The 26,128-nt window shown below is 35.4% G+C and overlaps 5 protein-coding genes across 7 annotated transcripts; 1 reads left to right on the top strand and 4 right to left on the bottom strand.

The window, feature by feature from the left end:
• Positions 1-2,405: 2,405 nt before the first annotated feature.
• LOC125211646 (uncharacterized) lies at positions 2,406-4,058 on the bottom strand. The gene is made up of 2 exons (XM_048111526.1): positions 3,910-4,058; positions 2,406-3,531 (listed from the first exon to the last, which is right to left on the bottom strand). The coding sequence occupies exons 1-2, from the start codon at positions 3,946-3,948 to the stop codon at positions 2,605-2,607; spliced, it is 966 nt and encodes a 321-aa protein (XP_047967483.1). The 5' UTR covers positions 3,949-4,058; the 3' UTR covers positions 2,406-2,604.
• A 1,904-nt stretch (positions 4,059-5,962) lies between these two features.
• LOC125212617 (uncharacterized) lies at positions 5,963-7,958 on the bottom strand. Of its 2 annotated transcripts, XM_089067815.1 has the most exons (3): positions 7,880-7,958; positions 6,704-7,482; positions 5,963-6,164 (listed from the first exon to the last, which is right to left on the bottom strand). In XM_089067815.1, exons 1-3 carry the CDS (start codon positions 7,916-7,918, stop codon positions 6,101-6,103), a joined length of 882 nt encoding a protein of 293 aa, XP_088923941.1. In that variant the 5' UTR covers positions 7,919-7,958; the 3' UTR covers positions 5,963-6,100. The 2 variants fall into 2 exon arrangements, with proteins under 2 accessions (XP_088923941.1, XP_047968785.1); XM_048112828.2 differs by having other exon boundaries at positions 5,980-7,482.
• Positions 7,959-13,138: 5,180 nt separating this feature from the next.
• On the top strand, positions 13,139-14,271 carry LOC125212805 (BURP domain-containing protein BNM2C-like). Its single transcript, XM_048113063.2, has 2 exons — positions 13,139-13,303; positions 13,382-14,271. The coding sequence occupies exons 1-2, from the start codon at positions 13,250-13,252 to the stop codon at positions 14,138-14,140; spliced, it is 813 nt and encodes a 270-aa protein (XP_047969020.1). The 5' UTR covers positions 13,139-13,249; the 3' UTR covers positions 14,141-14,271.
• Positions 14,272-15,387: 1,116 nt separating this feature from the next.
• LOC125215716 (acetylserotonin O-methyltransferase-like) lies at positions 15,388-17,866 on the bottom strand. 2 transcript variants are annotated; one of them, XM_048117237.2, is made up of 3 exons: positions 17,022-17,866; positions 16,159-16,486; positions 15,388-15,705 (listed from the first exon to the last, which is right to left on the bottom strand). In XM_048117237.2, exons 1-2 carry the CDS (start codon positions 17,853-17,855, stop codon positions 16,184-16,186), a joined length of 1,137 nt encoding a protein of 378 aa, XP_047973194.1. In that variant the 5' UTR covers positions 17,856-17,866; the 3' UTR covers positions 15,388-15,705; positions 16,159-16,183. The 2 variants fall into 2 exon arrangements, with proteins under 2 accessions (XP_047973194.1, XP_047973193.1); XM_048117236.2 differs by lacking the exon at positions 15,388-15,705 and having other exon boundaries at positions 16,071-16,486.
• A 102-nt stretch (positions 17,867-17,968) lies between these two features.
• On the bottom strand, positions 17,969-22,204 carry LOC125209241 (uncharacterized). Its single transcript, XM_089067881.1, has 4 exons — positions 21,832-22,204; positions 20,130-20,257; positions 19,046-19,142; positions 17,969-18,925 (listed from the first exon to the last, which is right to left on the bottom strand). Exons 3-4 carry the CDS (start codon positions 19,082-19,084, stop codon positions 18,131-18,133), a joined length of 834 nt encoding a protein of 277 aa, XP_088924007.1. The 5' UTR covers positions 19,085-19,142; positions 20,130-20,257; positions 21,832-22,204; the 3' UTR covers positions 17,969-18,130.
• Positions 22,205-26,128: the final 3,924 nt, after the last annotated feature.

The following is a 26,128-nucleotide window of genomic DNA, read 5'->3' as shown; positions in this document are numbered from 1 at the left end:
CCGAACTATTGGAATCGGCCAGCGGCGAATCGGCGAAAAAATCGGCGTGGGCTAGCCGATTTGAGGGCGCTGGCCAATGCGCTGGCCGCCATTGTGGCGTGCCGATCGGCCAGCGCCAATTTTCGTTTTTTTTAAATTTTTTTGAAAACCTATATATATGCGATTTTAGTTTCATTTTCATTTGCACCACTTGTTTTAACGAGTTTTCTCTCTCTCTAAATTTCAGTACAAGAGCAATATCGAGCGATGGACAACAACAACGAGTCCAGTCCGGCGACGAGCGGATCTCAGACTCCCACGGTACCCGTGGGATCTGGATGGGGCCAGATGGGCGGGCAGATGGGCCCATGGTTTAACGTCCCTTGGCAACAGTTGATGGGGATGATGGCAGGAGCGCAGGGGGGGATGCACGGGGGGAACCAGGGGGGGATGCCGTGGGGGATGCCGGGCGGGGTGTAGTCCAACGGCGGGCAGGCAATGCCGGGGTGGGGAGGTATGCCCCAGATGCAGCAACAGATGATGCAGCAGATGATGGGGATGATGCCGGTATGGCAGGGAGGGATGCAGCCCGATATGCATCCCGGGATGCAGCCCGGGATGCAGGGGTCACGTGGGGGGGGGGGGGGACACGGTCTATCGTCCCTCTCTTGAGTTTTTGACGGCTTCGTCTCACACGTCGACCCAAGTGGAGACGCAGTTCACTGGCGATAACCTTTTGTCATTGCATGAGATGGGGATCGATCTCGGGGAGCCGGACACTCCTGTTCCAGCGGGTCGGGCCGCGCCGAAGAAGAAGAAGGCCAAGGGGAAGGGCAAGGTGGTCGGCGAGTCGTCGCAGCCCGGTGTTCACGACACCCCCACGCGGAGGAAGTGGACGGAGGATGAGTACACCGGCGTGGCCAAGGCGTGGTTGTCGGTTTGCGACGATCTGCTGGTTGCGAACAACCAGCGGGTCGTCAACATGTGGGCGAAGATTAGAGCAGCCTACATGAGGAACTGCCCGCACGGAAAGGACTACAACGGGGAGGAGTGCCGGAAGGGGTGGGAATGTATCAGGGCCGCGGTCGGCCGATTTTCGGGGTTGTACGCCAACGCCCTCCGCCAGCTGACTAGTGGGCAGAATGGGGAGGACTCCCGGAGGATAGCGGAGAGTCAGTTCCTCTTGCCGGGGAAGTATAATGAGTTCACCTTCTGGGAATGCTATGTGTTGCTGAAGGACTCCGAGAAGTTCCGGTCGGGGTGCGACGCTGGGTGGCCGAAGAAGCAGATGCTGAACTATTCCGGCGACTACAACGGCAGTAGCGGGCTAGCGGCGGATCCCACGACCTCCCCCCGGATGCTGAGGAGTTTCCGTCCCCTCCATCCTTTACTCATCGCCCTCGCCCGGTTGGCCAAAAGCGGGCGCAACGGGCAGCGAGGGGAGGATCCCCCCTATCGCCCAGGAGGTCATCTCGGCACCCCCCCATGCGCGTACACCTTATTCTCGCGTGCAAAAACGGAGGAACGGATGTACAAGGTCTTCCAAGAGTGGAAGGCCGCAACTGACCCCACGGAGAAGAGGTTTCTCCACTCGATGCTCGAGAACATGCGGGTGGATTTGGATGCCTCGAGGGCACTGGTGGGGATTTCAGACGCGGGCTCAGATACCCCGGGTGGCGGCGGCGACGACGAGGAGTAGAGAGTGGCGGGCTCGTGTGTGGAAGCCCTTTTTTTTAAAAAAAAAATCATGTATTATTTTTTTATCTATGTACCTTTTTTTAATGAAATGAATGAATTTTCCCATATATGTCTCGTAAATTTAATTCCGTAATTTAATCGTAAATTTAATTCCGTAAATGTAGTTGTTTTTGAATTATTTTTATTGCGGCTGGCCTATGGCTGGCCTATTTGAGTAAAATGCTGACGTGACATGTGGATTTTTAGTGCTGAAGACATGGCAGAGAGAGAGTGGCTAGCCTAACTGGTCTATTCCTATTGTGGATGCTCTAACAATAAGTGACTCTAAATATTGGACGGAGGAAGTATTTATCATTTTTACTAGATCTTAACGTATAAATAAAATATTAATATTAATCATATGAGCTTAGTATAGAATAAACATATAACCACACGTAGTTCTGAAAATAATTAGTAGTACTATTTTTATTTGCCATTTGACTTTGAGTATACTTTAGGCTTAATGAGAGGTGGGTGTATGGTGTTTTGTACTAGATTTTTTCTCCTAATTATCTGTCGTTATAACTTTGTCAAAATGACTGTGTTAAATGTATATATTTATATTTCGTGGCACTAGGCCAACTTGTTTACGATTTAGGTTTAGATATAATCACTATCCCCAGTTGAGATACTCTACTAGCTAGCAATCTCATACTTTTGCATAATTAATAATGAAGAAAATACTTACGTAAACAAGGTGAATTGTTTTAAAGCTAGATTGCAACTATAAAAATGAACATACCCAAGAGCCAATACACATTTTTCACGGCATACATGACTAAACTTTATTCGAAACACTATATTATACACCATCATACATTATAATTAAAAGCATAACTGAAAGCACACGTAACAACATAAACTCCCCGGCCTACTCATGATTCATTTTCACTCGTCACTATATGCTGAAACATTGGGTCGTGGCTCAAAGTCTCCCCCGGAAGATTTCTCCTTCTTTGAACTAACATCATCAGTATATGCTGAAACGTTAGGTCTTGGCTCAAAGTCTTCCCCATAAGATTTCTCCTTCTTTGAACTAACATCATCGGTATATGCTGAAACATTAGGTCTTGGCTCAAAGTCATTAGCATGTGATTTCTCCTTCTTGGAGCTAACGTCATCAGTGTATGCTGAAACATTAGGTCTTGGCTCAAAGTCATTAGCATGTGATTTCTCCTTCTTGGAGCTAACGTCATCAGTGTATGCTGAAACATTAGGTCTTGGCTCAAAGTCTTCCCCATAAGATTTCTCCTTCTTTGAACTAACATCATCAGTATATGCTGAAACATTAGGTCTTGGCTCAAAGTCAATAGCATTTGATTTCTCCTTCTTGGAGCTAACGTCATCAGTGTATGCTGAAACATTAGGTCTTGGCTCAAAATTGTTAGCATTTGACTTCTCATCTCTAGGCTTTAACTTACCAACATAAGATGTAGCGCTAGGCCTAGGCTCAAAATCTCTCACAAATGATTTCTCATCTTGTGGCTTGAGATTACCAACATAAGATGTAGCACTAGGCCTAGGTTCAAAATCTCTTACAAAAGATTTATCATCTTGAGGCTTGAGACTGTCAACATAAGATGTAGCACTAGGTCTAGGCTCAAACTCTCTCACAAAACCTAAATGGTTGACGTGAGTACTAGCATGAACCCTTCCCTTAAAGTCATTTGCAAAAGATTCCTCATACTTAGGTTTGACATGGAAGATTGATGTCTCACCCACTGTGTGGCAGCCATTTCCTTCCACTTTCTGATCCTTCGCAACACCTTGCCAGTATTCCCCTCCATCTTTTCTTGCATTGACACTGCAAGCTATCTGCATTTTTAGACAACCCCAGTGAGGAAATAAGCCGAGTATGGTCGAAAACTACAACAAACTCGTTATATAAACACAAAAATTGGAAAATGGCCAAAATTTAAGACGCGGAGGTAAGGAAAAATTTGTCATCTACAACTTAATCTTATGCTTTCATAAGACGCTTCCATTTGCGTCTCTTGGCTTTAATTGAGACACTAAAAATGAGGACGCATTTGATGTATTTAGAAACACAAATAAACGTTCTTGGTTAAATGAAAATGTCAACTAGACTGTTCTATTTTTAGTGGAGCTTGAAACATATTGCTAAAAGTATAACACATTAATAAAAAGCAAATGAGATCAATGTATTATAAGGCTTGATAGGAGTGGACATACCAGTGAAAGAAGGAGGAAGCTAGCTATAGTGTATCTCATTGCTATACTTTTAATCTGAATTAATCTCTATTGGTGAGTTGGAATAGGGAAATCCTGTTTGCTATTTATAGGAAGAAAACAGGAAGACACAATTATAGAAATATATTTTTTTTAAATGGTAGATGGAAGCAAGGACACTCAATTATTGTGTATTATCAACAATAAGATATAAGCATATATGTATGATCAACAATAAGATGGAAGCAAGGACACTCAATTATTATGTATGATCTACATTGACATAGAGCAACAATAATATATAAGCATATATGTACTTAAATATTTGGGAGCAGGATATCCATCTCTGTCATCTAAATAATTATACAAGCAAATCAATATGGGTGGTATCATTTTTGATATGGCTGTATATATCTACTTGATCAAAAGATAACCCTTTCTTATTTATTGCAAGGGCCAATGATAAAGAGGTATTAGACGAAGAAATTAAATTGAATAATTTTTGGTTGTAGTTGTTTGTTTGCTCACGAGATTGTTTGTCCACGAATGTTTATTATACCACACGATAAAAAATGTGTATGTAACGCACTAATAATGAAATGAAAATAATATGGACATATAAATGAAATTCTGATTTGTTGCTTCAGATTGACTTGAAAAATATCCCGTTTCATTTTTATAAAAGTTGGATGATTTTTTTTCCTAAAGAATTGATGGGATCCATTCTAGTATGTCACGAGATATGTGTGATTATAGAAATGTCAATCAGAGCTAAGTAGAGTCAGGGTAGTCATACTCAAGCTAATTGGATGCAGGTTATTAATTAGGCTAAAATTGTAGTATTGGATAAAATTTAGAACCTTAACTTGTTTGAGTTTGGACTAGTCCAGCGAATTAACCAGGGTAAGAATTAATGATGAAAAATAACAATTTTTTTTTATTGTTAAGGATCCTATATTTATAATTTACAAATAGATACAAATATTAAATCATGAGTTATTTGAATGATTTAATATATAAAAATATGTAATAATAGATCTTGACATGTTAATAAAGCTAATTTAATATTTATAAAATCATAAGAAAGCATATTAATGTTTTTGAATTCATAAGTAGTATTCTCTACATTATTCTCTATCTTACTTTACTATTTCTCTACTCTAACTATTTATTAGTTTTATTTTTTTTAAAACGAGTAAAAAAATGAAACGCCCCTATCAAGACGGAACGGAAGGAGTATTTCTTATAATGAACTTGAACTTTCCAATTTGTTTATACTCATTACTACTACTCCCTCTGTCCCGCTATAAGTGAGACGTTTCTTTTCGGCCGTTGTTTTGGGAAGATAATAATAAATAAGTGTACTAGTTAAAGTGGATAAAAAGTAAAATAAGTGAGAGAATAGTATAGAAGAGAGCCGTATCTACATTATTCTCTTACTTACTTTATTTTTAAAAGCAAAATGTATAAATTATTTTCGCCTTCATCACGAGACTATTTTACTTCAGCCCAAGACAAATAAGTCCATAACATATTAACTTCATTCCAGAATATATTAGTACTTCATTCCAGTAGAATCTTATAAGTTCATTCCAATAGAATTATTACTTCATTCCACTAATTAATATTTATCATTTTTACTGGATCTTAACTTATAAATAAAATATTAATAAACATATGATCTTAACCACACACGTAGTTCAGAAAATATAATAAGAAGTTTTTTTATTTGCCATTTGAGTATACTTTAGGCTTAATGAGAGGTGGGTGTATGATGTTTTGTAGATTTTTTCTCCTAATTATCTATCGTTATAACTTTGTCAAAATGACTGTATTAAATGTATATATATTTATATTTCGTGACAATAGGCCAATGTGTTTACGATTTAGGTTTAGATAGCATCCCTAGCTATCCCCAGTTGAGATACTATACTAGCTAGGAATCTCATACTTTTGCATCACTAAATAAAGACCAAAAGAGTTACGTAAACAAGGTGAATTGTTCTAAAGCTAGATAGCAACTACTATAAAAAAACGAACATACCCAAGACTCAAGAGCCAATGCACATTTTTCACGGCACACATGATTAAACTTTATTCGAAAACCACAATCTTATACACCATCATACATTATAATAAAAAGCACAACTAAAAGCACACATAACAACTTAAACTTCCCACTCATGATTCATTTTCACTTATCACTATATGCTGAAACATTGGGTCGTGGCTCAAAGACTCCGCCATAAGATTTTCTCCTTCTTTGAATAAACATTATCAGTATTATGCTGAAACATAAGGTCTTAGTTCAAAATCGTAAGCATTAACTGATTTCTCATCTCTAGGCTTTACATTACCAACATAAGATGTAGCGCTAGGCCTAGACTCAAAATCTCTCATAAATGATTTCTCATCTTGTGGCTCGAGGTTACCAACATAAGATGTAGCACTAGGCCTAGGCTCAAAATCTCTTACAAGAGATTTCTCATCTTCAGGCTTGGGGTTACCAACATAAGATGTGGCACTAGGCCTAGGTTCAAAATCTCTCACAAAGGATTTCTCATCTTCAGGCTTGAGGTTGCCAACATAAGCTGTAGCACTAGGTCTAGGCTCAAATTCTCTCAGAAAAGATTTCTCATCTTCAGGCTTGAAGTTTCCAACATAAGCTGTGGCACTAGGTCTAGGCTCAAATTCTCTCAGAAAAGATTTCTCATCTTCAGGCTTGAGGTTTCCAACATAAGCTGTGGCACTAGGTCTAGGCTCAAATTCTCTCAGAAAAAATTTCTCATCTTCAGGCTTGAGGTTTCCAACATAAGAAGTGGCACTAGGTCTAGGTTCAAATTCTCTCAGAAAAGATTTCTCATCTTCAGGCTTGAGGTTACCAACATAAGATGTGGCACTAGGCCTAGGCTCAAAATCTCTCAGAAAAGATTTCTCATCTTCAGGATTGAGGTTTCCAACATAAGCTGTAGCACTAGGTCTAGGCTCAAATTCTCCCAGAAAAGATTTCTCATCTTCAGGCTTGAGGTGTCCAACATAAGCTGTGGCACTAGGTCTAGGCTCAAATTCTCTCAGTAAAGATTTCTTATCTTCAGGCTTGAGGTTACTAATATAAGATGTGGCACTAGGCCTAGGTTTAAAATCTCTCAGAAAAGATTTCTCATCTTCAGGCTTGAGATTGCCAACATAAGCTGTGGCACTAGGCCTAGGCTCAAAATCTCTCACAAAAGATTTCTCATCTTCAGGCTTGAGGTTACCTATATAAGATGTGGCACTAGGCCTAGGTTCAAAATCTCTCACAATAGATTTCTCATCTTGAGGCTTGAGGTTACCAACATAAGATGTGGCACTAGGCCGAGGTTCGAACTCTCTTACAAAACCTAAATGGTTGACATGAGTATTAGTATGAGCCCTTTTCTCAAAGCCATTTGCAAAAGATTCCTCGTACTTAGGTTTGACATTGAAGATTGATGACTCATCCACCGTGTGGCAGCCATCTCCTTCCACTTTTTGATCCTTCACAACACCTTGCCAATATCCCCCTCCATCTTTTCTTGCATTGACACTCCAAGCCATCTGCATTTTTTTTAGAGACGCAAAATTAGCCGAGTATATATAACAACAGACTCATCTTATGAGGACACAAAATTGGTGACGCAAATAATTGGAAAATTAAAAATATTGCAAAATTTTAGGATGCACTTTGGGATAAATTTGTCAACTACGTACATCTTAATCTTTTACTATTTTAGGATATTTTCATTTATGTTTCTTAATTTTAATAGAGAGCATATGAGATGTATTTAAAAATACAAACTAGCTGCGTTAATAGTTTTTTTTTTATAGTGGAACTCGGTATGAATTGCTAAAATAAACATTAATAAAAAAAGGGAACATGTGATCAGTTTATAACACATTAATAAAAAGGAACATGTTAACAATTTATAAGGGGACTAGAGAGGAATGGGCATACCAGTGAAAGAAAGAGGATACTAGCTATAGTAAATCTCATTGCTATAATTTGAATCTGAATTTGAATCTCCCTTGTTGAGTTGATAATAAAGAGAAGATGTTTGCTATTTATAGGAAGAAAATAAGAAGACACTACTATGAATATATATATTAAAATATTGGGTAAATAAAAGCAAGTGTACTCAATTACTGTGTATGATAGAGCAACAATTAGATAAAAACATTATGTATTTAACATTTAAAAAGTGTACTCAATTACTGTGTATGATAGAGCAACAATTAGATAAAAACATGTATTAAATATTTAAATATTTGGGAGCATGATATCCATCTTTGTCGTCTAAATAATTATACAAGCAAACTAGTATGGGAGTTTCATACAATCGTATGTGAGATGGTTGTATCTACTTGATCAAAAGATGCCCCCGGCTTATTAATCAAGAGGTATTTGATGAATAAAAAGTGCATCAATTTTTCGTTGAAATTGTTTGTTTGTCCATAAATGTTTATTGTATCACATGATAAAAATTGTGTATGTAACGCACTAATACAATGAAAATAATATGGACACATATAATAATTTACGTATATCTTAAAATTTATTTGAAATTGTTCAAGTCTCTTTTATTCTATGTAAATATCTGCCGTTTTCAATTTATACAAATGTTATACTCCAGAATGAATTTTTCTCCTAAAGAATTGATGGGTGATGGGATCCATTTTATATTTCTATGTATGCCACAACCCACAAGAGATATGTAAAATCTCTTTTTTTTTCTCTGGATAAATATCCCGTCTTCAAATTATACAAAAGTTAGATGAATTTTTCCTTTCTCCTAAAATAATTGATGGGATCCATTCTAGTATGCGCCGCAAGAGAGAAATGTAAGATTTACATTATTAACGTCAATCGAGCTAAATCATTGGGCATGCTTGGTATGATGGAATGTAATGAGAGTTGAATAGAATGGAGGTCGGAATAAAGTGTCAATTTTCTTGTATTTCCTTTGCATTTTCATCCATTCACTCATTCATTTCATCATACCAAGCAAATGAATAGAATGGAAGTAGGAATCACATTCCATTCCATCATACCAAAAACCCCTTAGATTTAGATCAGTCGTATTTGATTACAAGCTAATTGAATATAGATTAATCTGCTTAAATTTTATCCGGTTAAAAATTTAAATTCAAGTTTTGAGCTAGTCTGACAAATTAATCGGACTTAAAGCTAACAATGAAAAATGACATGTTTTTTTTATTGATAACGATCCTATATTTATAATATATAGAGATACAAATAATAAATCTTGATAGGAATAATTTGATCTGATTAATATTCTCAATTCCAAATCTCTAAATCCAATTTGCAAATTTTGAGCGAACGTATGTAATTGGAGGAATGATATGCTACATACCTTATGTAAGCTTGTTATGTATGTGAGGACCACTCTCGTTTGATACACGTTTCGCGTTGTTCGTTTTGATTTATAGATTTAGTTCTATTCTAATATATTAAAAATGGTATTGAAAATTAATTCACAAATTTCATAAAAATCAAATTTAGCTTGATTTGTTATTTTATTAATTTATTTAAAATTATAGAGAAAACGAACAAATCGAGCTTTGATTTTTATAAATTTAATAAAATTAAAATTTTTTATAACATTTTTTAATGTATTAGAATCAAACTAAATATGCAAATCAAAATGAACAACGTTAAACATACGTCAAATGAGAGTGGTATTCACATAAGTATGTAGCATATCATTCCTCGGTGTAATGATAATACTAGCCGAGAAATCTACGTGTCACATTTGTTGTTTCGTGTCCTACGAATTTATGCGACATATTTCGCTTTCTTTGAATTCTGCTTATTATTATTCCAGTGGAAATCAAGGTTGTTTGGAAATATCAACTTATCCTCGTACACCTTGAAACGCATATTTTTTTGTCGCAAATCACGTGAAAAAAAGACGTCTACTAATATTTTCAATTTCTTGAAAATAAATATCCTTTACTTTATAAATTGCGTCCATGTATTTACATTTATTTTCAAAATTCAAATGATGTTATTCGGCTATAGCAAAACACACGAGTTCCATATTTTATTAGCAATAATAATATTAATTATACTAGTCTATAATTTAAAACTCTATGTTAACCCCAATTTATTTTGGTCTGTATTATGTGTCATTTTACATGATATAAAAAGTTTATTCAATGTCGTACTATGTATTACAAACAAGGAATAAAATACAAAGTTAATATTAATTATTACAATAGAAATCAACCTGTGAATATAACGTATATCACACAATTCACGAAGTTGACCATAACAAAATACTCCATCTGTCCCGCATAATTCGTCTCATTTTGACCGGGCATGAGTTTTAAGAAATGTAATGAAAAGTGAGTTGAAAAAGTTTGTGGAATGTGGGTCCTACTTTTATATATTAGTTTTATAATAAAATGTGAGTAGGAATGAGTTAGTAGACAAAAATGATAAAAGTGAAATGAGATAAATTATGTGAGACTGATCGAAATGAAAAAAATAGATCAAATTATCTGGGACGGAGGGAGTATAATACTCCCAAATGACATCAATTAACCATATGTTCGTACTAATGCATTTCAATTTTTTAAAAAAAATACACGTTTTTATTTTTAATTCGGTTGGATCTCTAATTCAAAATGTTAACTTTTTTTTTCTTATTTATTTTGAAATTAATTCAATTTGCAATATCAATTTAAGAATTATTAGAAAATAAAAAATTTATTGATGTTATCCTTTATCAATTAGTAAATTATAATACCATCCTCAATAGGGGTTGAGCCAAGAATTCAACTTAAAAGGAGCAAAACATACATGAGAGAATTTTGAGGATCTGGGAGCTAGAGAGTATTTATAAGGAAATTTGAATAAATTTGCAAATTTATTGAACAAAATACTACTCCCTTCGTCCTAAGATATTAGACTCGTATACCATTTTGGGGTGTCCCAACATATTTTAGCCATGTCTATTTATGGTAAAAATTTACCACTAAACAACACCTCCTAAATTCTTGTGCTCAAAAGAAGTGAGTCTAATATTTTGGGACGGATACTCTATGTAAAAGTTTGAGAGGGGGCCCCACCTATAAACAACGTGTGGTTTTTACCACTAACTTTTAGAGCATTCACAATGCGAAGCCTCTATCACAATTATGAGACAACTAAGGGATGTGTTGCGATTAGGCGTTACAGTTAAACTAATAGGGGTGGACTATTATGCCATGTACCCCTCTCGGCCCAAATTGAAATCCGATTTTTTCAAAATTTGAAAAAAATTAATTATTTAATTATCTTTTTTAATTATTATTTGGGCACATTTTGTTATGCTGGCAAAGTGGCCAATGACTGGTTTTTTTATTAATAATGATGGAGGCTTCGCACTGAAACCTTAAACAATCAGTCACATTTTCTCACGAATGATCAATTTGATAACCAAATTGGTCAGCCTTTAACCATCTTTTAGTAGTAATCAATATGACAAAGCATGTTTTATCCAAATTCATAAAATACACGCCACAAATTGCATAAACATATGAGAAAGAACAGGTTAATTCACTAGATAACATCAAGGTGATAGAATCTTCAGCTATCACATGTATCACGTAATTGAGGATTCTATCTTATATAGTAATTTAAATAAATTATATGTCAATGTTTGCCGCCGGCAATGATATATTCATGCAACACGAAATGATGCCCAAATTCATTTATTTAAGTGCATTTTAATGAGTCAAGTTGTGATAGTAACTGCCATGGCGTGATGATATGACTATACCATTAACAATAGTACTCGTAATATTTTGTACACTCCAAGTCCAATCCATCCTCGTCATGAATCATAGTATAACAATTCACACAATGTATATATATGTGATGATAATGATATGATTCTCACTCACCTCACTATTGTAATAATGTACATGATATATGGCCCAACGACAGCAACATTTCACAAGTGATGGTAGTACATGATATATTGTCCTCATTCACCGTCATATTCTTATTCAATTCATAATATCTTTTCTGAAAATCCCCAAAATCTTTTTAAATAAAAAAAATAAGCAACAGGTTGTAGATATCATCTTAGCCTGTCCAGACTCAGATAAAACCTAACTTATACTCCCTCCGTCTGCTAATAGGAGTTTCATTTCTTTTTAATACGAGTTTTAATAAATATAAAGATAAGTGTGTGGAAGAAAGTTAGTGAAATATAAGTCTCATTTGTATATACTCTCTCCATCCCAACTAAGTTGAGTCGAAACTTTTGGGCACAAAAATTAAGAAATTGTATCGAAAAGTAGGAGAGAAAAATAAAGTAGGAAAAATAAAGAGAGAGTAAAGTGTGTGATAGAATAGAGTAAGAGTGATTGAATGTTTTGTTTTTGTCAAAAAAGGAAATGACTCAACTTAGTTGTGACATCTAAAAAAGAATACGACTCAACTTAATTGGGAAAGAGAGAGTATTAGTTATAAATGATATGTGAGTGGAATGAGTTAGAGGAATGTGAGACATCTTTACCATTGATAATAATAATGAATTGAGACTCCTATTCGCAGGAAGATAGAAATGGAAAAACGAGACTCCTATTAGCGAACAGCGGGAGATAAACTAAGCAATTCAAATAATTCATTAATATAAAAAGTGAATTATATTTTTGATATTTGAACTTTAGATTGTTACTAAATGTGATACTCAAACTTTTAATATCGTTGTAGGAACCTTTGCACTGTATGTATATTTTATCAAAAATACCCTCCAGCCCTTTAAGGGTATCTTAGTCTATTTGTGATAGGAAGGATAGAATAAAATTTGTGTACAATACATCAATTATATAATATTAAGATAATAATTCAGAATATTGTTCAATTTAAAAATTTATTTGAAATTTTCTTTCGTCAATAGGCGAAAATGTAAAAGTGTATTCTAGACCAAAAAACGTCTAAAAAGTGTAAAAGTTTCTCCAACGATATTAAATCAAAGTCTATGAACGTGTGGTGATATTTTTAAAATTTGAGTACCGTGTTTGATACTGAAAATATATATAGTTCACTATAATAATAATAATAATAATAATAATAATAATAATAATAATAATAATAATAATAATAATAATAATAATAATAATAATAATAATAAACAAATAGGTTACCGGCTTGTTTAATTATTGTGTCCAAACTTATCAATCCTAATTGATTACAGTCTATCGAGAGGACTATTCAAAACAAAACCTTTCAAACAAGAAACCTATATTTGAAATGAACTTGTAATTTCCAAAAAAACATTCTCACCCAAAGAATATTAGAGTCAATCACACCATGTATGCAAAACTTGTTCTCAGCACTCTCCTGCTTCATCTGGTTATTCTACTGGTAATCTATTCTCCATTCTAAAACCTTTATTTTTTAAATTAATTCACATTTTTTTTCACTCGAAGTTTTTATGATTAGGGTTCATCCGAAGGCGACAACACTCACATGCACCATGTCCACCATGCTACCACCGATCCCGACCCATCCCTAGCGATCTTCTTCTTCCCGGAGAATCTCAAACTCGGAAACACAATGAAAATCAACTTCCCAAAGCGACAACTCTCCGACTCCCTCACTCACCTCCTCTCCAAAGAAGAAGCCGAAGCCCTCCCTTTCTCCTCCCAAAAACTCCCCGAAATCCTGCGCCTCTTCTACTTCCCCTCCTCCTCCCCTCAAGCCACCGCCATGGCCGCCACGCTGGAGGAATGCGACCGCCATCCGATCCCAGGGGAGCAGAAATTCTGCGCCACATCCTCCCAATCCATGTCCGAATTCATCGAATCCATCTTCGGCCCCGACACACCAACCAAGGCCGTCTCCACTTACCACACCAAGCGATCGGAATCCGATGACGTGGCTGTGCAGAATTATAGGATCATGGGAATCCGGCGGATTCCGTCGCCGAAGATGGTGTCGTGCCACACGATGCCGTATGCGTACACGGTGTTCTACTGCCATTACCACGAGAGCGATAACCGGGTTTACAGAGTGTCGTTGGCGGGGGAGAATGGGGATGCAGTTGAGGCTATCGCGGTTTGTCACATGGATACTTCGCAGTGGGGCCCAAACCATGTTGCGTTTCGGGTGCTCGGGGTTGAACCCGGTTCCACTCCGGTTTGCCATTTCTTTCCGGCGGATAACTTTGTTTGGGTCCCGATCATGTCTCAACAAATATGAGTATCATCTTTTATCGATGTAATGATATGTAATTTATGTGTGGTGGGTGTGTGTGTGATGCTTTCTATGGATATTGTGTGTAATAACTAATAAGGTAATAAAAATTACCGACGTGTTAATTACCGGCAAAATTTCTGTCTGTCAAATTATTGTTTTTGTGGTGATATTAATATTAATATTATAATAAAATGTGAGTCGAATGGGTTAATAGAATATATGATTCGTTATCAAAAGTAATAAAAATAAAGTAGGATAATTAATAAGTGACAAACCAAAGTGAAGAACTGAGACACATAATAGATGAGGGAGGAAGTAAAGATAAAAATATACTCCCTCTATCCATAAACAATAGATCTATTGTTGTTCGGCACATGTTTTAATGTAGAATTGGTAAAATAAGAGAGATGCGGAGAAAAAGTGAGTAAAGTATGAGAGAGGGAAGAAAAAGTGAGAAAAGTACGAGAGATAAACTTTCCATTTTTAAAAAGTGATCTATTTTTTGTGGACGTCCCAAAATGACAAAAGTGATCTATTTTTGTGGACGGAGGGAGTATAAGGCAACCTAATAATAAAAATAATAAATACATAAATTTATTATAATAATTCATATACAATGGTGCATTTTATTGCTAACTCGCTCTTAAATTGCTAACTACAACTAAATGCTAGGCACTGAATCAATAAATCACGACATAAATTCATTTAATCATGAGTATTAATACAATGTAAATACTCCACATATTAGGGGTATTAATGTCACAACATAAATAAAATTAAAGGTAATTTTATAAGAATTATAACGAGATCTCAGTTGCATATGTTCTGATGTCAAAATTTGAAGGAAAAAAAATATGATTTTTTTCATATTTTTTCAAGAAGCATACTACGCATGCCAACATAATTATCATAATCTGTCAATATAATGCATATACAATATCAATTGTATTGATATGTACACCACATTGACAATTTGATTCAGAATCTTAGCTTTTTTTATCTTTTTAAATTTAAAAAATAATACAATTAAATTCCACATGACAATATATAGACCAGACCACTAGAATTTAAAAAAACTTAAATTAATAATAATTATTTATTAAAGATTGAGTTAGCAATTAATCCCACTTTTTCATATATACATAAGTAACATAACACGTAATTACACATTAATATAATACACATTAATATAATACATAAATTAGAATTATTAATTGACTTGATTGAATTTAATGGTGCAATGATCGGAATTAATGAAATTATTGGTATTAAGGCGAGTGTCTCATGGATAGACCTATACTATTATATAGGCTAATGGAATATAGGCCCAATCCCTTTACAGAACATTTCCAGCCCAACGACTAAAATACAAAACAGATCTTCTTCTCCTCTCATACAACTGTAGTAAGTCTTGTCCTCCGCCTCTGCATGACCGATACGGTCCTGGGAATAGCCCACTGTGACCCCAGTCATATCCATCTTCGAGGCGGCTGCGGCGGCGGCAGCAAAAGGAGGGGGAGAACATGGCATTTTATGAAGTAATTAGCCGGTCGGAGGGGCTGCATCCACTGCTGGGTGAGATGGGAAGTCATAAGTCATAACTATATAGATCGATTTTGAGCTAATTATATTGTACATTATATAAGGAATTGCACGTATGCAACATGATTGTTACTCTTTATATCCGCTATTACTTGGTCTGTCTAGTTTTCTTTTTTTGTTTGTTCGTCAATACGTGTTACACTTATTTTTTAGTCCGCCCGCTATTGGGAGTTCAGTTTACTTTTAAAAATAGGTTTCACATTCCACTATCTTTTTCCATCCATTTTCTATAGTATATTTTAAAATTCATGCTAAACTCAAATGAAACTTCTAATGACAGAATAAGGGAGTATTACGTACCTACCAGCTTGATACCCCATAAAAAATGATGTTTTACTTTTAGTACTCGAGTAGTATTATTTTTCATTTGATACAATATCATCATTTAATAAAGACCAACAATCCAACGTCATTTTTACCAAGGTTATATAGAAGTAGTGATGGTCAAGGATATGCTTCAATAACTGCTGGAATGGCCTTGATATGTTTGACCGTAAACCTACTGAAGCCAGCCTCTTTCACTACAAATTCCCACTCCTTCAAAGTCCTCTCTTTCCCGGAGGTATGAGCCAACATCACCATGTCTAACGCTAGCCGTACATCGCTGTACTTATCCTCTTCCTCTTCCTCTTCCTCTTCCTCTTCCCCGATCACCGCCTCCACGATCATCACTTTCTCTTTAATTGCCTCCTTGCATTTTCTCAATATTGCTATGCATTCCTCGTCGTTCCAATCGTGCAATACCGACTATATGTATTTTACACAAATATATTAGTGTTTGATGCATAGAAAAAGGCCAAGAAAAGTATTTTTTAGCTTCGCTTCACTATTTCACTACTCCCTCCGTTCCTTGATAATCGAGTCGTTTTTCTATTTTGGGAAGTTCCAAGATAATTGAGTCATTGCTATATTTGACAAAAAGTAACACTTTCTGTTATTTTATTATCTCTTCATCTCTCTTACTTCATTCACTCTCACTTTATTCACCATCCACTTGTGGAATATCTCTATTAACAAAAAATGGATGGAGTATACTATCTAGTCCCAATTCAATGTTTCATACTATTTCCTTATTCAGCTAACTCCTAAAAAATTTCTCATTTCACATTCTACTCACAACTATTATAAATTAATACTAATATAAAATATGACCCACATTTTATTAACTTTTACCATATTTTTTCTTCACAAAGTTAAACAAATTGCTAGTATAAAAACATATATTAGAGTAATTAATGGAGAAAGTAATTAATGGAGAAATTATAAAGATAAGTGTGAAAACCATGAGAAAAGCTGCATCAGCATTGGGAACAGCTTGAAACATGTCTCCGGCAACATGCTTCACTCCGTCGCAAGGCGGCGCAGCGCTAGCCACGTGAGGTAGATCGAAGCTGATCCCTTGGATCCAAGGAAAAGCCTTTACCAGAATCCGGAGGGCAGTCCCGTCGCCGCCACCAACATCCACCAGCGACGAAATCCCATCAAAAGCCTCCGGGTACTGATCCGCCACCGCGTCCGCGGACGCGATGGCAATGCAGCTCATGGCATCATCGATCAGCTTGCTGTGCTCCGGATTCGCATTGGCGAAGCTCCAGATGTCGCGTCCGTGCTCGTCCTCGAACGGCGATCCGTCCGCCTGGCGAGCACGCAGACTGAGGCGCTGCCACGGCGCCAGCATCGTCGGCGTGCTCTCCAGAAGGACGACCGCCGCCATGCTGTCAGCGGCGCCTCTCATCAGCAGATGCGAGAGAGGCGTCTGCGAGTATGAGGAGGCGGTGTGGGAGAAGATGCGGCGGTGGACGAGGTAGCGCATGATGCGGCGGAGGACCGGCGGGGAGCAGGCGAGGGCGGCGGAGAGGGCGGGGAGCGTCATGGAGCCGCCGTGGGAGTCGATGACGTCGGCGATTTGGAGATCGATGGCGCATTTGACAAGGGCCATGGGAGTGAAGCCCAAGGCGTAGCTCCACATCTCTAATTTGGCGTCGGCGGCGATGCTTGCTTTTAGTTCTGCCATTTTTGGTTTTGGAGTGGTTTTGTTGAGGAAGATGAAGGGAAAAGGGCTGTATTTAAGGACTCCATGAGCATACACGTGGAGTCCATGCCTATGTGGAGGCATAGCTGCATATTATGTTCTATACTTTCACCTGTCGATTTGTCAAATTAAATTACTACTAACGACCTCATACATTGGCATGATCATTAATTTAATGATAACATACGATTTAAATATAACAGAACATAACCGACAGCTTTTTACTTCTATTCATATTAAATATCGTACATGACTAAACATTATTCGAAAACCATAATCTTATGCACCATAATACATTAGCGATAGGTGACATAAGAGCACACACATAACAACATAAACTTCATACAGAGGATTCATCTTCACTCATCTTCCTTGGCCCCAAATGCATTAGATTTTGGTTCAAAGTCTCCATCATAAGATTTCTCCTTCTTGGAAGTTACATCATCTTCGGGCTTTAGATTATTAATATAAGATGTAACACTAGGTCTAGATTTAAAATCTCTCACAAAAAACTTCTCATCTTCAGGTTTGAGATTATCAACATATGATGTAACGCTAGGTCTAGGCTCAAAAACTCTCTCAAAGGATTTCTCATCCTCAAGCTTGAGATTATCAACATAAGATATAACACTAGGCCTAGACTCAAAATCTCTCACAAAAGACTTCTCATCTTTAGGCTTAAGATTACCAATGTAAGAGGTAACACTAGGCCTAGGCTCAAAATCTTTCAAAAAAGATTTCTTATCTCTAGGTTTTAGATTACCAACATATGAAGTAACACTAGGCCTAGGTTCAAAATCTCTTACAAAGGATTTCTCATCCTCAAGGTTGAGATTACCAACATAAGAAGTAACACTAGGCCTAGGTTCAAAATTTCTTACAAAAGACTTCTCATCCTCGGGCTTGAGATTACCAACATAGGCTGTAACGCTAGGTCTCGGCTCAAACTCTCTCACAAAACCAATATGGTTGACATTACTAGCAGTGTCATCCCTTCCCTCAAAGTCCTTTGCAGAAGATTCCTCATATTTAGGTTTGACATCGAAGATTGATGTCTTCCCCAATGTATGGCAGTCATTTTCTTCTACTTTTTGACCCTTCACAATACCCCGCCAATATTCCCCTCCATTTTTCCTTGCATTGATACTACAAATCTGCATTTTTTTCGGTCAGCAAATTGATCAAAATAATGTTTATAACACTATAATAAGAAGCTCATAAAGTTCATACATACTATATGATCAATTTATTAGGACATAGAGGAATGGACATACCAGTGCTAGAAAGAGGATGATAGCTATAATGTATCTCATTGTTGTAATTTGAATCCGAATCTCCCTTGGTGAGTTGAGAATATAGAAAATCTGATAGCTATTTATAGAAAATTAAGAAGAGTATATTAAGATATTAGTAGAGAAAAGAAAGGATACGCAATATTGTATATGAACTTTGAGAGAGACCAATAATTATATACAATCATTATGAACTTTCTATATTTTTAAAAAATAATCGCAATTTCCATTTTCATTCGTCCCATAAAAATATGTGTATTTCATTTTTAAAAAATATATCAATTTAATAATATAGAATTTCACTATCCACTAACACTACTTTAACTACCATTCACCTCCTCTCTCTTACTTTATTAGACCATTCTTCTCTCTCTTACTTTAGGGTGTCTCCACCGTCGCCCGTCGCGGACGGGTGACCTGACGGGCGCCATAGTGGGCGGGACGGCCGCCAAGCCCTTCCCGTATGCCCCTGCGATGGCCTCGCCCCTCCCGTCGATGTCCGACCGGACGTCCGCCACTGTGGCGAAGGTCGGACGTCCCGGTCGGATGTCCCATCGAAAATTAATTTTTTCTTTAAAAAAAAACTCTATAAATACGGCTCGTGTCAAAATTTTAATTCCGTAAATTTTAATTCCGTAAATTTTAATTTTAATTGTAAATTTATTAATTTTGTTGCAGGAAGTCCTAGTGGGAAGTCCTAGTGCAATGGGAAGTCCTAGTGAAATGGGAAGGGCTAGTGCTGACGTGGCAGACAGTTTTTGTGGGAAGGGCTAGTGGACGTCCTAGTGGGAGGGGCGCCACCGGAGACACCCTTACCATACCATTCTCCTTCATCTCTCTTACTTTACCAATTTTATCTTAATTCTCATGCCATACCTGTTGGGGCTTGGAGCCCCTTGCACAACAGAATACATGCATAAATAAATAAATCAGATCTACAGATCCATTTGACTGATTATGGATCAATTACTCACATGTTAAACACATAATTGCATACAAGCACGCAAATAATTCATGTACAAGGAATTTAAATCCTAATTCATGAATTTCTACGGTTTAGAATTACCGATCTGATTCTCCAAAGAATCGACGATTGATTGCGCCTTCTCCACGTGATGTTCTTCATACTCAACCACGAACCTTCTAATCTGTATCTCGAACTCAGATAATGACCTTTATGTGGGCAAATCATGTCTGAATAAAAAAGGGCTTGATTAGAAAGAAGACAAAATTTCAGTTCTGGAGAGAACTGAAAAATGCGTTCACTACGGAGAGGGGAGAACGAAATTTTCAAAAATAAAATCTCATGTTAATCTCCTTATATAGAGTTATGATGGACTAGATTAGAGATCCATGGAGGTTAGACTTGAGCCAAAATTGATAGACTTTTACTAATTAAATTGAGCCCCAATTTAATTCATATCCAAACAGAATATTATTATATATCATCCACTATAGTATAATAATATTGACTGCCCATCCAATCCCAAATTACGAGTAATCGGGCTTTACCTCTATAATTTATTACTTTCCGTATTTAAGATATAAATATCCATTAATTATTTTAAGTCTGCTATTTGACTTTAATTAATTTATATCTTTTTCCATGAGTTATCTAGTTCAAAATCTTTATATATTATTCTGGAATAAATTCTAACCGACCGGATTTCTGAATTATAAAACCTTTTTCGAACACCTCTCGAGAATATTATCAAATTGGACTCACCCAGCACGTGATTTATAACAATACTAGCACATCTAGACATTGATCACCACTACCCAAGATATCGGGATTCTTGGATTGCGAAAAATCCGCACCATTTTGATAAATCAAAGTAGTGCATAATCAATACCGTATGCTCAATGTTATGTCAACAATGATTAAGAAATAAAAATCACCGAGACCTCTTCTTTCAGTAAATATCAAGAAAGACTTATCTCAACTGTTAGATCCTTTAGTGCTATACCACACCAATGTCGTTTATTTCCTAAGGTAAGGAAAAATGTGGACTGACATTGCAATCTTTCACGATAGATAGCCAAAGCCTTTCTAGGTTGTGAAATTCTATTTATCTTCTACGAAGAACCGCGTTACCTTCTGCTTCTGTGAACGTCGCTCACGACCAGTCTACTATGTAGAAGAATTAGACTTGTCTGTTTCTTATACATTTAAATGTTTGAGAAACATCTTATAAATGCATAAGCAAACAACAATGGATAAAATTACTTCTTCTCGCCTTAGGTTAAAAGTGGATTGTAGAGTTTATTGTATACAAGCAATTCTATCCGTGCAGCATGCTCAAAATATGCTTTTCAGCATACTAATCCTAACATTACCCATTGTTCATATTTTTATAGGACGAAAGGAATATTAAATATATAGGACCAGAATATCCATCTTTGTCATCTAAATAATTTCTTTATTATTCAAGAACATAATGTGAGGGTATCATACAGACTATCTCCAACTATTTAAACCAAATTTTGGTTTAAACTTATTTTCTAGTTTATAATGTGTAAGGTTTGTATCACCGATTTCACATGCTCTCAAACGTAAAGATAATGCACACAACGAATTAAAAGTGTATCCACTCAACAATTGAAACCCACTCAACTAATCACAAGCAAAGGCTAAAGTATCAAGTTGTGTGTGTGTTGTGTGTTCTACTCTAACTTCAATCCTTTTCTCGGCTAATATATGTACTATGTGATTACAAGTGAGAAACTGAGTAACTCCCAATAGCTGAAAATCAGATATAACCGCTTACCAGGTTAGCTCCAGCAGCTCAAATCTTGAGCTCACTTCTTCACTTCATCACCCAGCCCCAACGGCTCTTTTAGCCCAATACTCGGAGATTGAATTGCATGACTTAATACAGTATTAAACACTAGTAATTTTACTGTAACATTTTCACTAATTTAAAACTAAAAAAAATTCTATGTCCAATTACTCACTTTTGAAATACAAAATAATTATGGCTTTCTATGCAATTTTGAAATGTTTTTGGGTTTGTGAATAGTGCATATATAACGATGGGTTTGTACTGTCGAAAAATGTAAATATTAAAATTTTAGGATGAGTTTGAATTAGAAGGATGGTTGGAAAGTTAATCCTACTGCAAAATGCATTTTGCGTCTCCGTTGGAGATGCCTTGATATGCTGTATCTACTTGATCAAAAGATACCCCTAACTTATTGTCAGGGCCAAATGGAAAAAAAATGAATGGTTTTTCGTTGAAATTGTTTGTTTCCGCACGATTGCTTGCCCATAAATGTTTATGGTATCACATGATAAAAAAATGTGTATTTAACGCACTAATGAAATGAAAATAATATGGACACATATAATAATAAAATAAAATCCTTATTAATATCTCAATAAAATTTAGTTAGATATTGTTAAGATCTCTTTTTATCAATTTATACAAAAGTTAGATGTGTTTTTCTCCTAAAGAATTGACGTAATCCATTCTAGTATTCCGCAAGATATATAACACAATGACAGAATTGAGAAAATTAAAACTATACTATAATTTAATACGGAGTATTATGTTTTCAAATTCATAATTTTAGTTGAAAAACTAATAATAAGGACATTTTAGTAAGCGTTAGTGATGGTAAATTTAAGCACACAAATTAACGTTCTTAATAGTATTAAAAAGTGTTTTTATATGATTTTTTTGTTATAGTGCAAATGCATAGGGATATAGAAGATAAAATGAATGTTGCTTGAGTTATTAATCTACCTCTGGTTATGGTTACCTATTGACGTTGGTTAGTATTTCTGACTATTTTTTCTGCCTATTTTTCTCTTGAATAAAAATAGATTCACCAAATAAGTCGGAATTATAGATAACAATTGCACTTTAAAGGACAATAAGAGCATTACTCTCGAATGAAAAATAGGCTCGCCAAATAAGTCGAAATTCTAGATAACAATTGAATTTTAAAGGCCAACCCATTAGATTTCGTGTCATCAGTGCTATACGGTGATTCCCTATTATCAAATTTGATTCAATTTTTTAAACAGCCAAAAAAACTTTTGGTAAGATTGAATAATCAATTCATACTCATAAAATGTTAACAAATCCAAAAACATAATATCTCAATTTTATTTATGGGTTAAATTAGTTCCTCAAATATCCAACACGTACGTAATTGATGAATTCTATCGTTTCTTATCTTTATAAGATATGATACTCCATGCCTGACACACAATGATGCCAAAATTCATTTATTTATGAGTCAATTTGTGATAACAGATAAAACCTGATGATATGATTATACCATATATAGACAATAGTACTCCCAAGTCCAATCCATCCTCGTCATACATGAGTCATTACAATTCACAGACTGATAAACCTTCAAAAAAAATAATAAATAAATAAAAAACCTCATCTCACATTTGTAATAATACTTCGCACATGATATATATGGCCCAACGCCAGCAACATTTCAATAGTGACAGTACAGGATATATTGTCCTCATTCATTCTCAAATACTTATTCCATCAATAATAGTACCCCCTAATAATACTCAATTTGTCCTGCTACAAGGGATGCGTTTATTTTTTACCTTTGTTTTGCGAAAATGATAATAAATAGTTAGAGTGAAAAGAGAATAACATAAGAGAGAATAATATAGAAGATAGTTGTATATACATTATTATATAACTTACTTTCCTTTTTCGTACGTGTTATGAAAAAATCATAATAAATAATTAAAATGGAGGGAAAGTAAAGTAAGAGAGAGAATAACGTGAGGAACTCTTTTCTACATTATTCTCTCTTTTACTTTACTTTTCCTCCACTTAACTATTTATTGTGATTTTCTCAAAACACGTGCGGAAAACGAAAGGAGTCATCTTAATTGGGACGTGGGAAATATGAATCTTTTTAATATGAAATGAGCAAAATAATAAAATATACCTTTAAATTATAAGTATTTTTTTTCTCATTACTGTTTTTTGCATACTAATTTTTAATAAAGGATTACCAAATATATTAATAAAATAAGAGAGAATAAAGTAAATATTAGAATAAATTTTTTAGTCAAATATGTAAATGACTCAATTATTTAAGACAAATGATGTAGTATATTATTTAGTGTGAATTAAGATTTTTAGGATTTCAAACAAAAAATTATTAATTCAGTATATATAAAATATTTTTTATCATTACTAGTACTATTTTGATCATGCTTTTATTAATTTTTTAATTTATTATATAATACTATATATATTATTCTTATTACTTTTTTTAACTTTATTAATAAAACTTGAAACAAATTGATATCAACAAACCATACTAATTAATGACATGTATCAAAAGAGAGAAATGATTTCACTACTATGAAATATATTAAAATGACTAAAAAATTACATTACTATGGAACAGATAGAATAGTATTAGGAAACAGATTCCATTTGTAACGTCGACTTATGTTTTAAGCTACTAAAATACTAAGCATTTTGATTAATGGCACCATTCAGTCTGCTTACAAAAAAATACTCGTATATTTGGATATTTTATACTCATATCCACGAAATTAAATAATTTACGATTAAATTTATTTTTAACTAATTAAATTTTAGTCGAATAAAATGCTTTAGTCTTGATTTAGTTCCACCTTTAATAATTAAAATCAAATCATCACAACTTATTTAAGTTCCCTACAATTTTCAAGACCAGCTTTGTTCCTAAAACTTTTAATTCTCCATAGTCAAAATTGATTCAATTTCAGTTTCTTGAATGATCAATACATATTCATAATTAAAAAGTCAACAAGTCTACAACATACAAAACCTAAATTTTATGAAGTAAATTAGTTTCCCAAAGATCCAACATGTAAATATTGCGTATCTTTTCTAAATAAAATATGATACTCCATATATCAGGCAACACGTAATGTTGCGGTAGTGCCTGATGATATGACTATACCATAAACAATACTCGTCATGAATGTAATAATGTGAATCATGTGATGATATGATTCTCACATCACTATCCTAATAATACATGAAATATATAGCCCGACATTCTAATATAATACATTTCCATATATAGCCCGACAAACTAATATAATACATTTCCATATATAGCACGCCGATAGCAACAATTGACAAGTGATGTACGTGTTATATTGCACTCGTTATATTCACCCTCATATACTTAATCAATTTATAGGGGCATTCGTTCCTACGCCCAGAAAAAGTGGGTAGAACTCCGAGTACATTCATCTTAATATCGATCGACCTCCGTCGTGGGTTCGAAACTATAGCATGAGCGGGTTCACCGTCGCAGATGAGCCATATTCGGGTCTTCCTCCTCCTCGGTCTCGGAATGCTCTGGTTCTGTTGACGACTCCGGGTTCTCCTCTGTCGACGAATTCCACTCCTTTTCACTTTCTGACTCGAACGGGAATGGATCCTCCGTCCACAATCCTGATCTGGTGATGATGGTAGATGTAGATTCCTTGACTCGCCACTTGTATTGGCCACTCTCTGACCCAGATGAGCTTGCCCAACTTCCAGAATGTAAGCCTGCTTTCATAAACTGTCAAGGATAAAGAAAATAACAGAAATTAAAATATTTACACCAAATCCTTAAACGCAATAACAATAAACGCCATCCATCCCCGGCAACGACGCCATTTGAAAGTTAACTTTTTGTGTTAGGTGTGTTCAGAAGGAAATAAACAAGTATAAAGGCGAATTTCAAGCAAGGTTATCTCCTGACCGACTCCTTGGACTCTAGACACAATTAAAAACTTAAAAAGTGTAAGAAAAAAGAAAAAAAAAACATACAAACACGTAAACACATATACATGAGCTAGCTTCAACTTTTAGGCATCCGTCCCCACAAGATTAAGGTCAATTCAATAGGTTGCACTCCCCCAAATAGGCCCTTTCCCTTCCTTTACCTAGTCAATCTGTCAGCTTGTCAAGATAGCCTTTTACTTACCCGATTGTTGGATTCACTCGATCACTCATTCCTCACCAGGGATGTTAGGATCGATTCTCTCTTAAGTTAATGCTACACCACTGAAGCGTCGGGTTATGA

Source organism: Salvia hispanica, chromosome 3 (genome assembly GCF_029641045.1).
Source record: "Salvia hispanica isolate PSC_SH4W2 chromosome 3, Shi_PSC_v1, whole genome shotgun sequence".
In the NCBI taxonomy this organism is placed as follows: domain Eukaryota; kingdom Viridiplantae; phylum Streptophyta; class Magnoliopsida; order Lamiales; family Lamiaceae; genus Salvia; species Salvia hispanica.
Note: the sequence above shows the minus strand (reverse complement) of the source record. Positions and strands in the feature narration are given on the sequence as shown.

What these genes read in the sequence shown, in the direction of transcription:
- LOC125211646 (XM_048111526.1), bottom strand. Translation starts at nt 3,948, where the DNA reads ATGAGATACACTATAGCTAGCTTCCTCCTTCTTTCACTG. An exon ending in GCTTCCTCCTTCTTTCACTG is followed by an intron (nt 3,532 to 3,909) that starts GTATGTCCACTC and finishes CTAAAAATGCAG; the next exon opens with ATAGCTTGCAGTGTCAATGC.
- LOC125212617 (XM_048112828.2), bottom strand. Translation starts at nt 7,918, where the DNA reads ATGAGATTTACTATAGCTAGTATCCTCTTTCTTTCACTG. An exon ending in GTATCCTCTTTCTTTCACTG is followed by an intron (nt 7,483 to 7,879) that starts GTATGCCCATTC and finishes AAAAAAATGCAG; the next exon opens with ATGGCTTGGAGTGTCAATGC.
- LOC125212805 (XM_048113063.2), top strand. Translation starts at nt 13,250, where the DNA reads ATGTATGCAAAACTTGTTCTCAGCACTCTCCTGCTTCATCTGGTTATT. An exon ending in TTCATCTGGTTATTCTACTG is followed by an intron (nt 13,304 to 13,381) that starts GTAATCTATTCT and finishes TTTTATGATTAG; the next exon opens with GGTTCATCCGAAGGCGACAA.
- LOC125215716 (XM_048117237.2), bottom strand. Translation starts at nt 17,855, where the DNA reads ATGCCTCCACATAGGCATGGACTCCACGTGTATGCTCATGGAGTCCTT. An exon ending in CTGATGCAGCTTTTCTCATG is followed by an intron (nt 16,487 to 17,021) that starts GTTTTCACACTT and finishes AAATACATATAG; the next exon opens with TCGGTATTGCACGATTGGAA.
- LOC125209241 (XM_089067881.1), bottom strand. Translation starts at nt 19,084, where the DNA reads ATGAGATACATTATAGCTATCATCCTCTTTCTAGCACTG. An exon ending in TCATCCTCTTTCTAGCACTG is followed by an intron (nt 18,926 to 19,045) that starts GTATGTCCATTC and finishes AAAAAAATGCAG; the next exon opens with ATTTGTAGTATCAATGCAAG.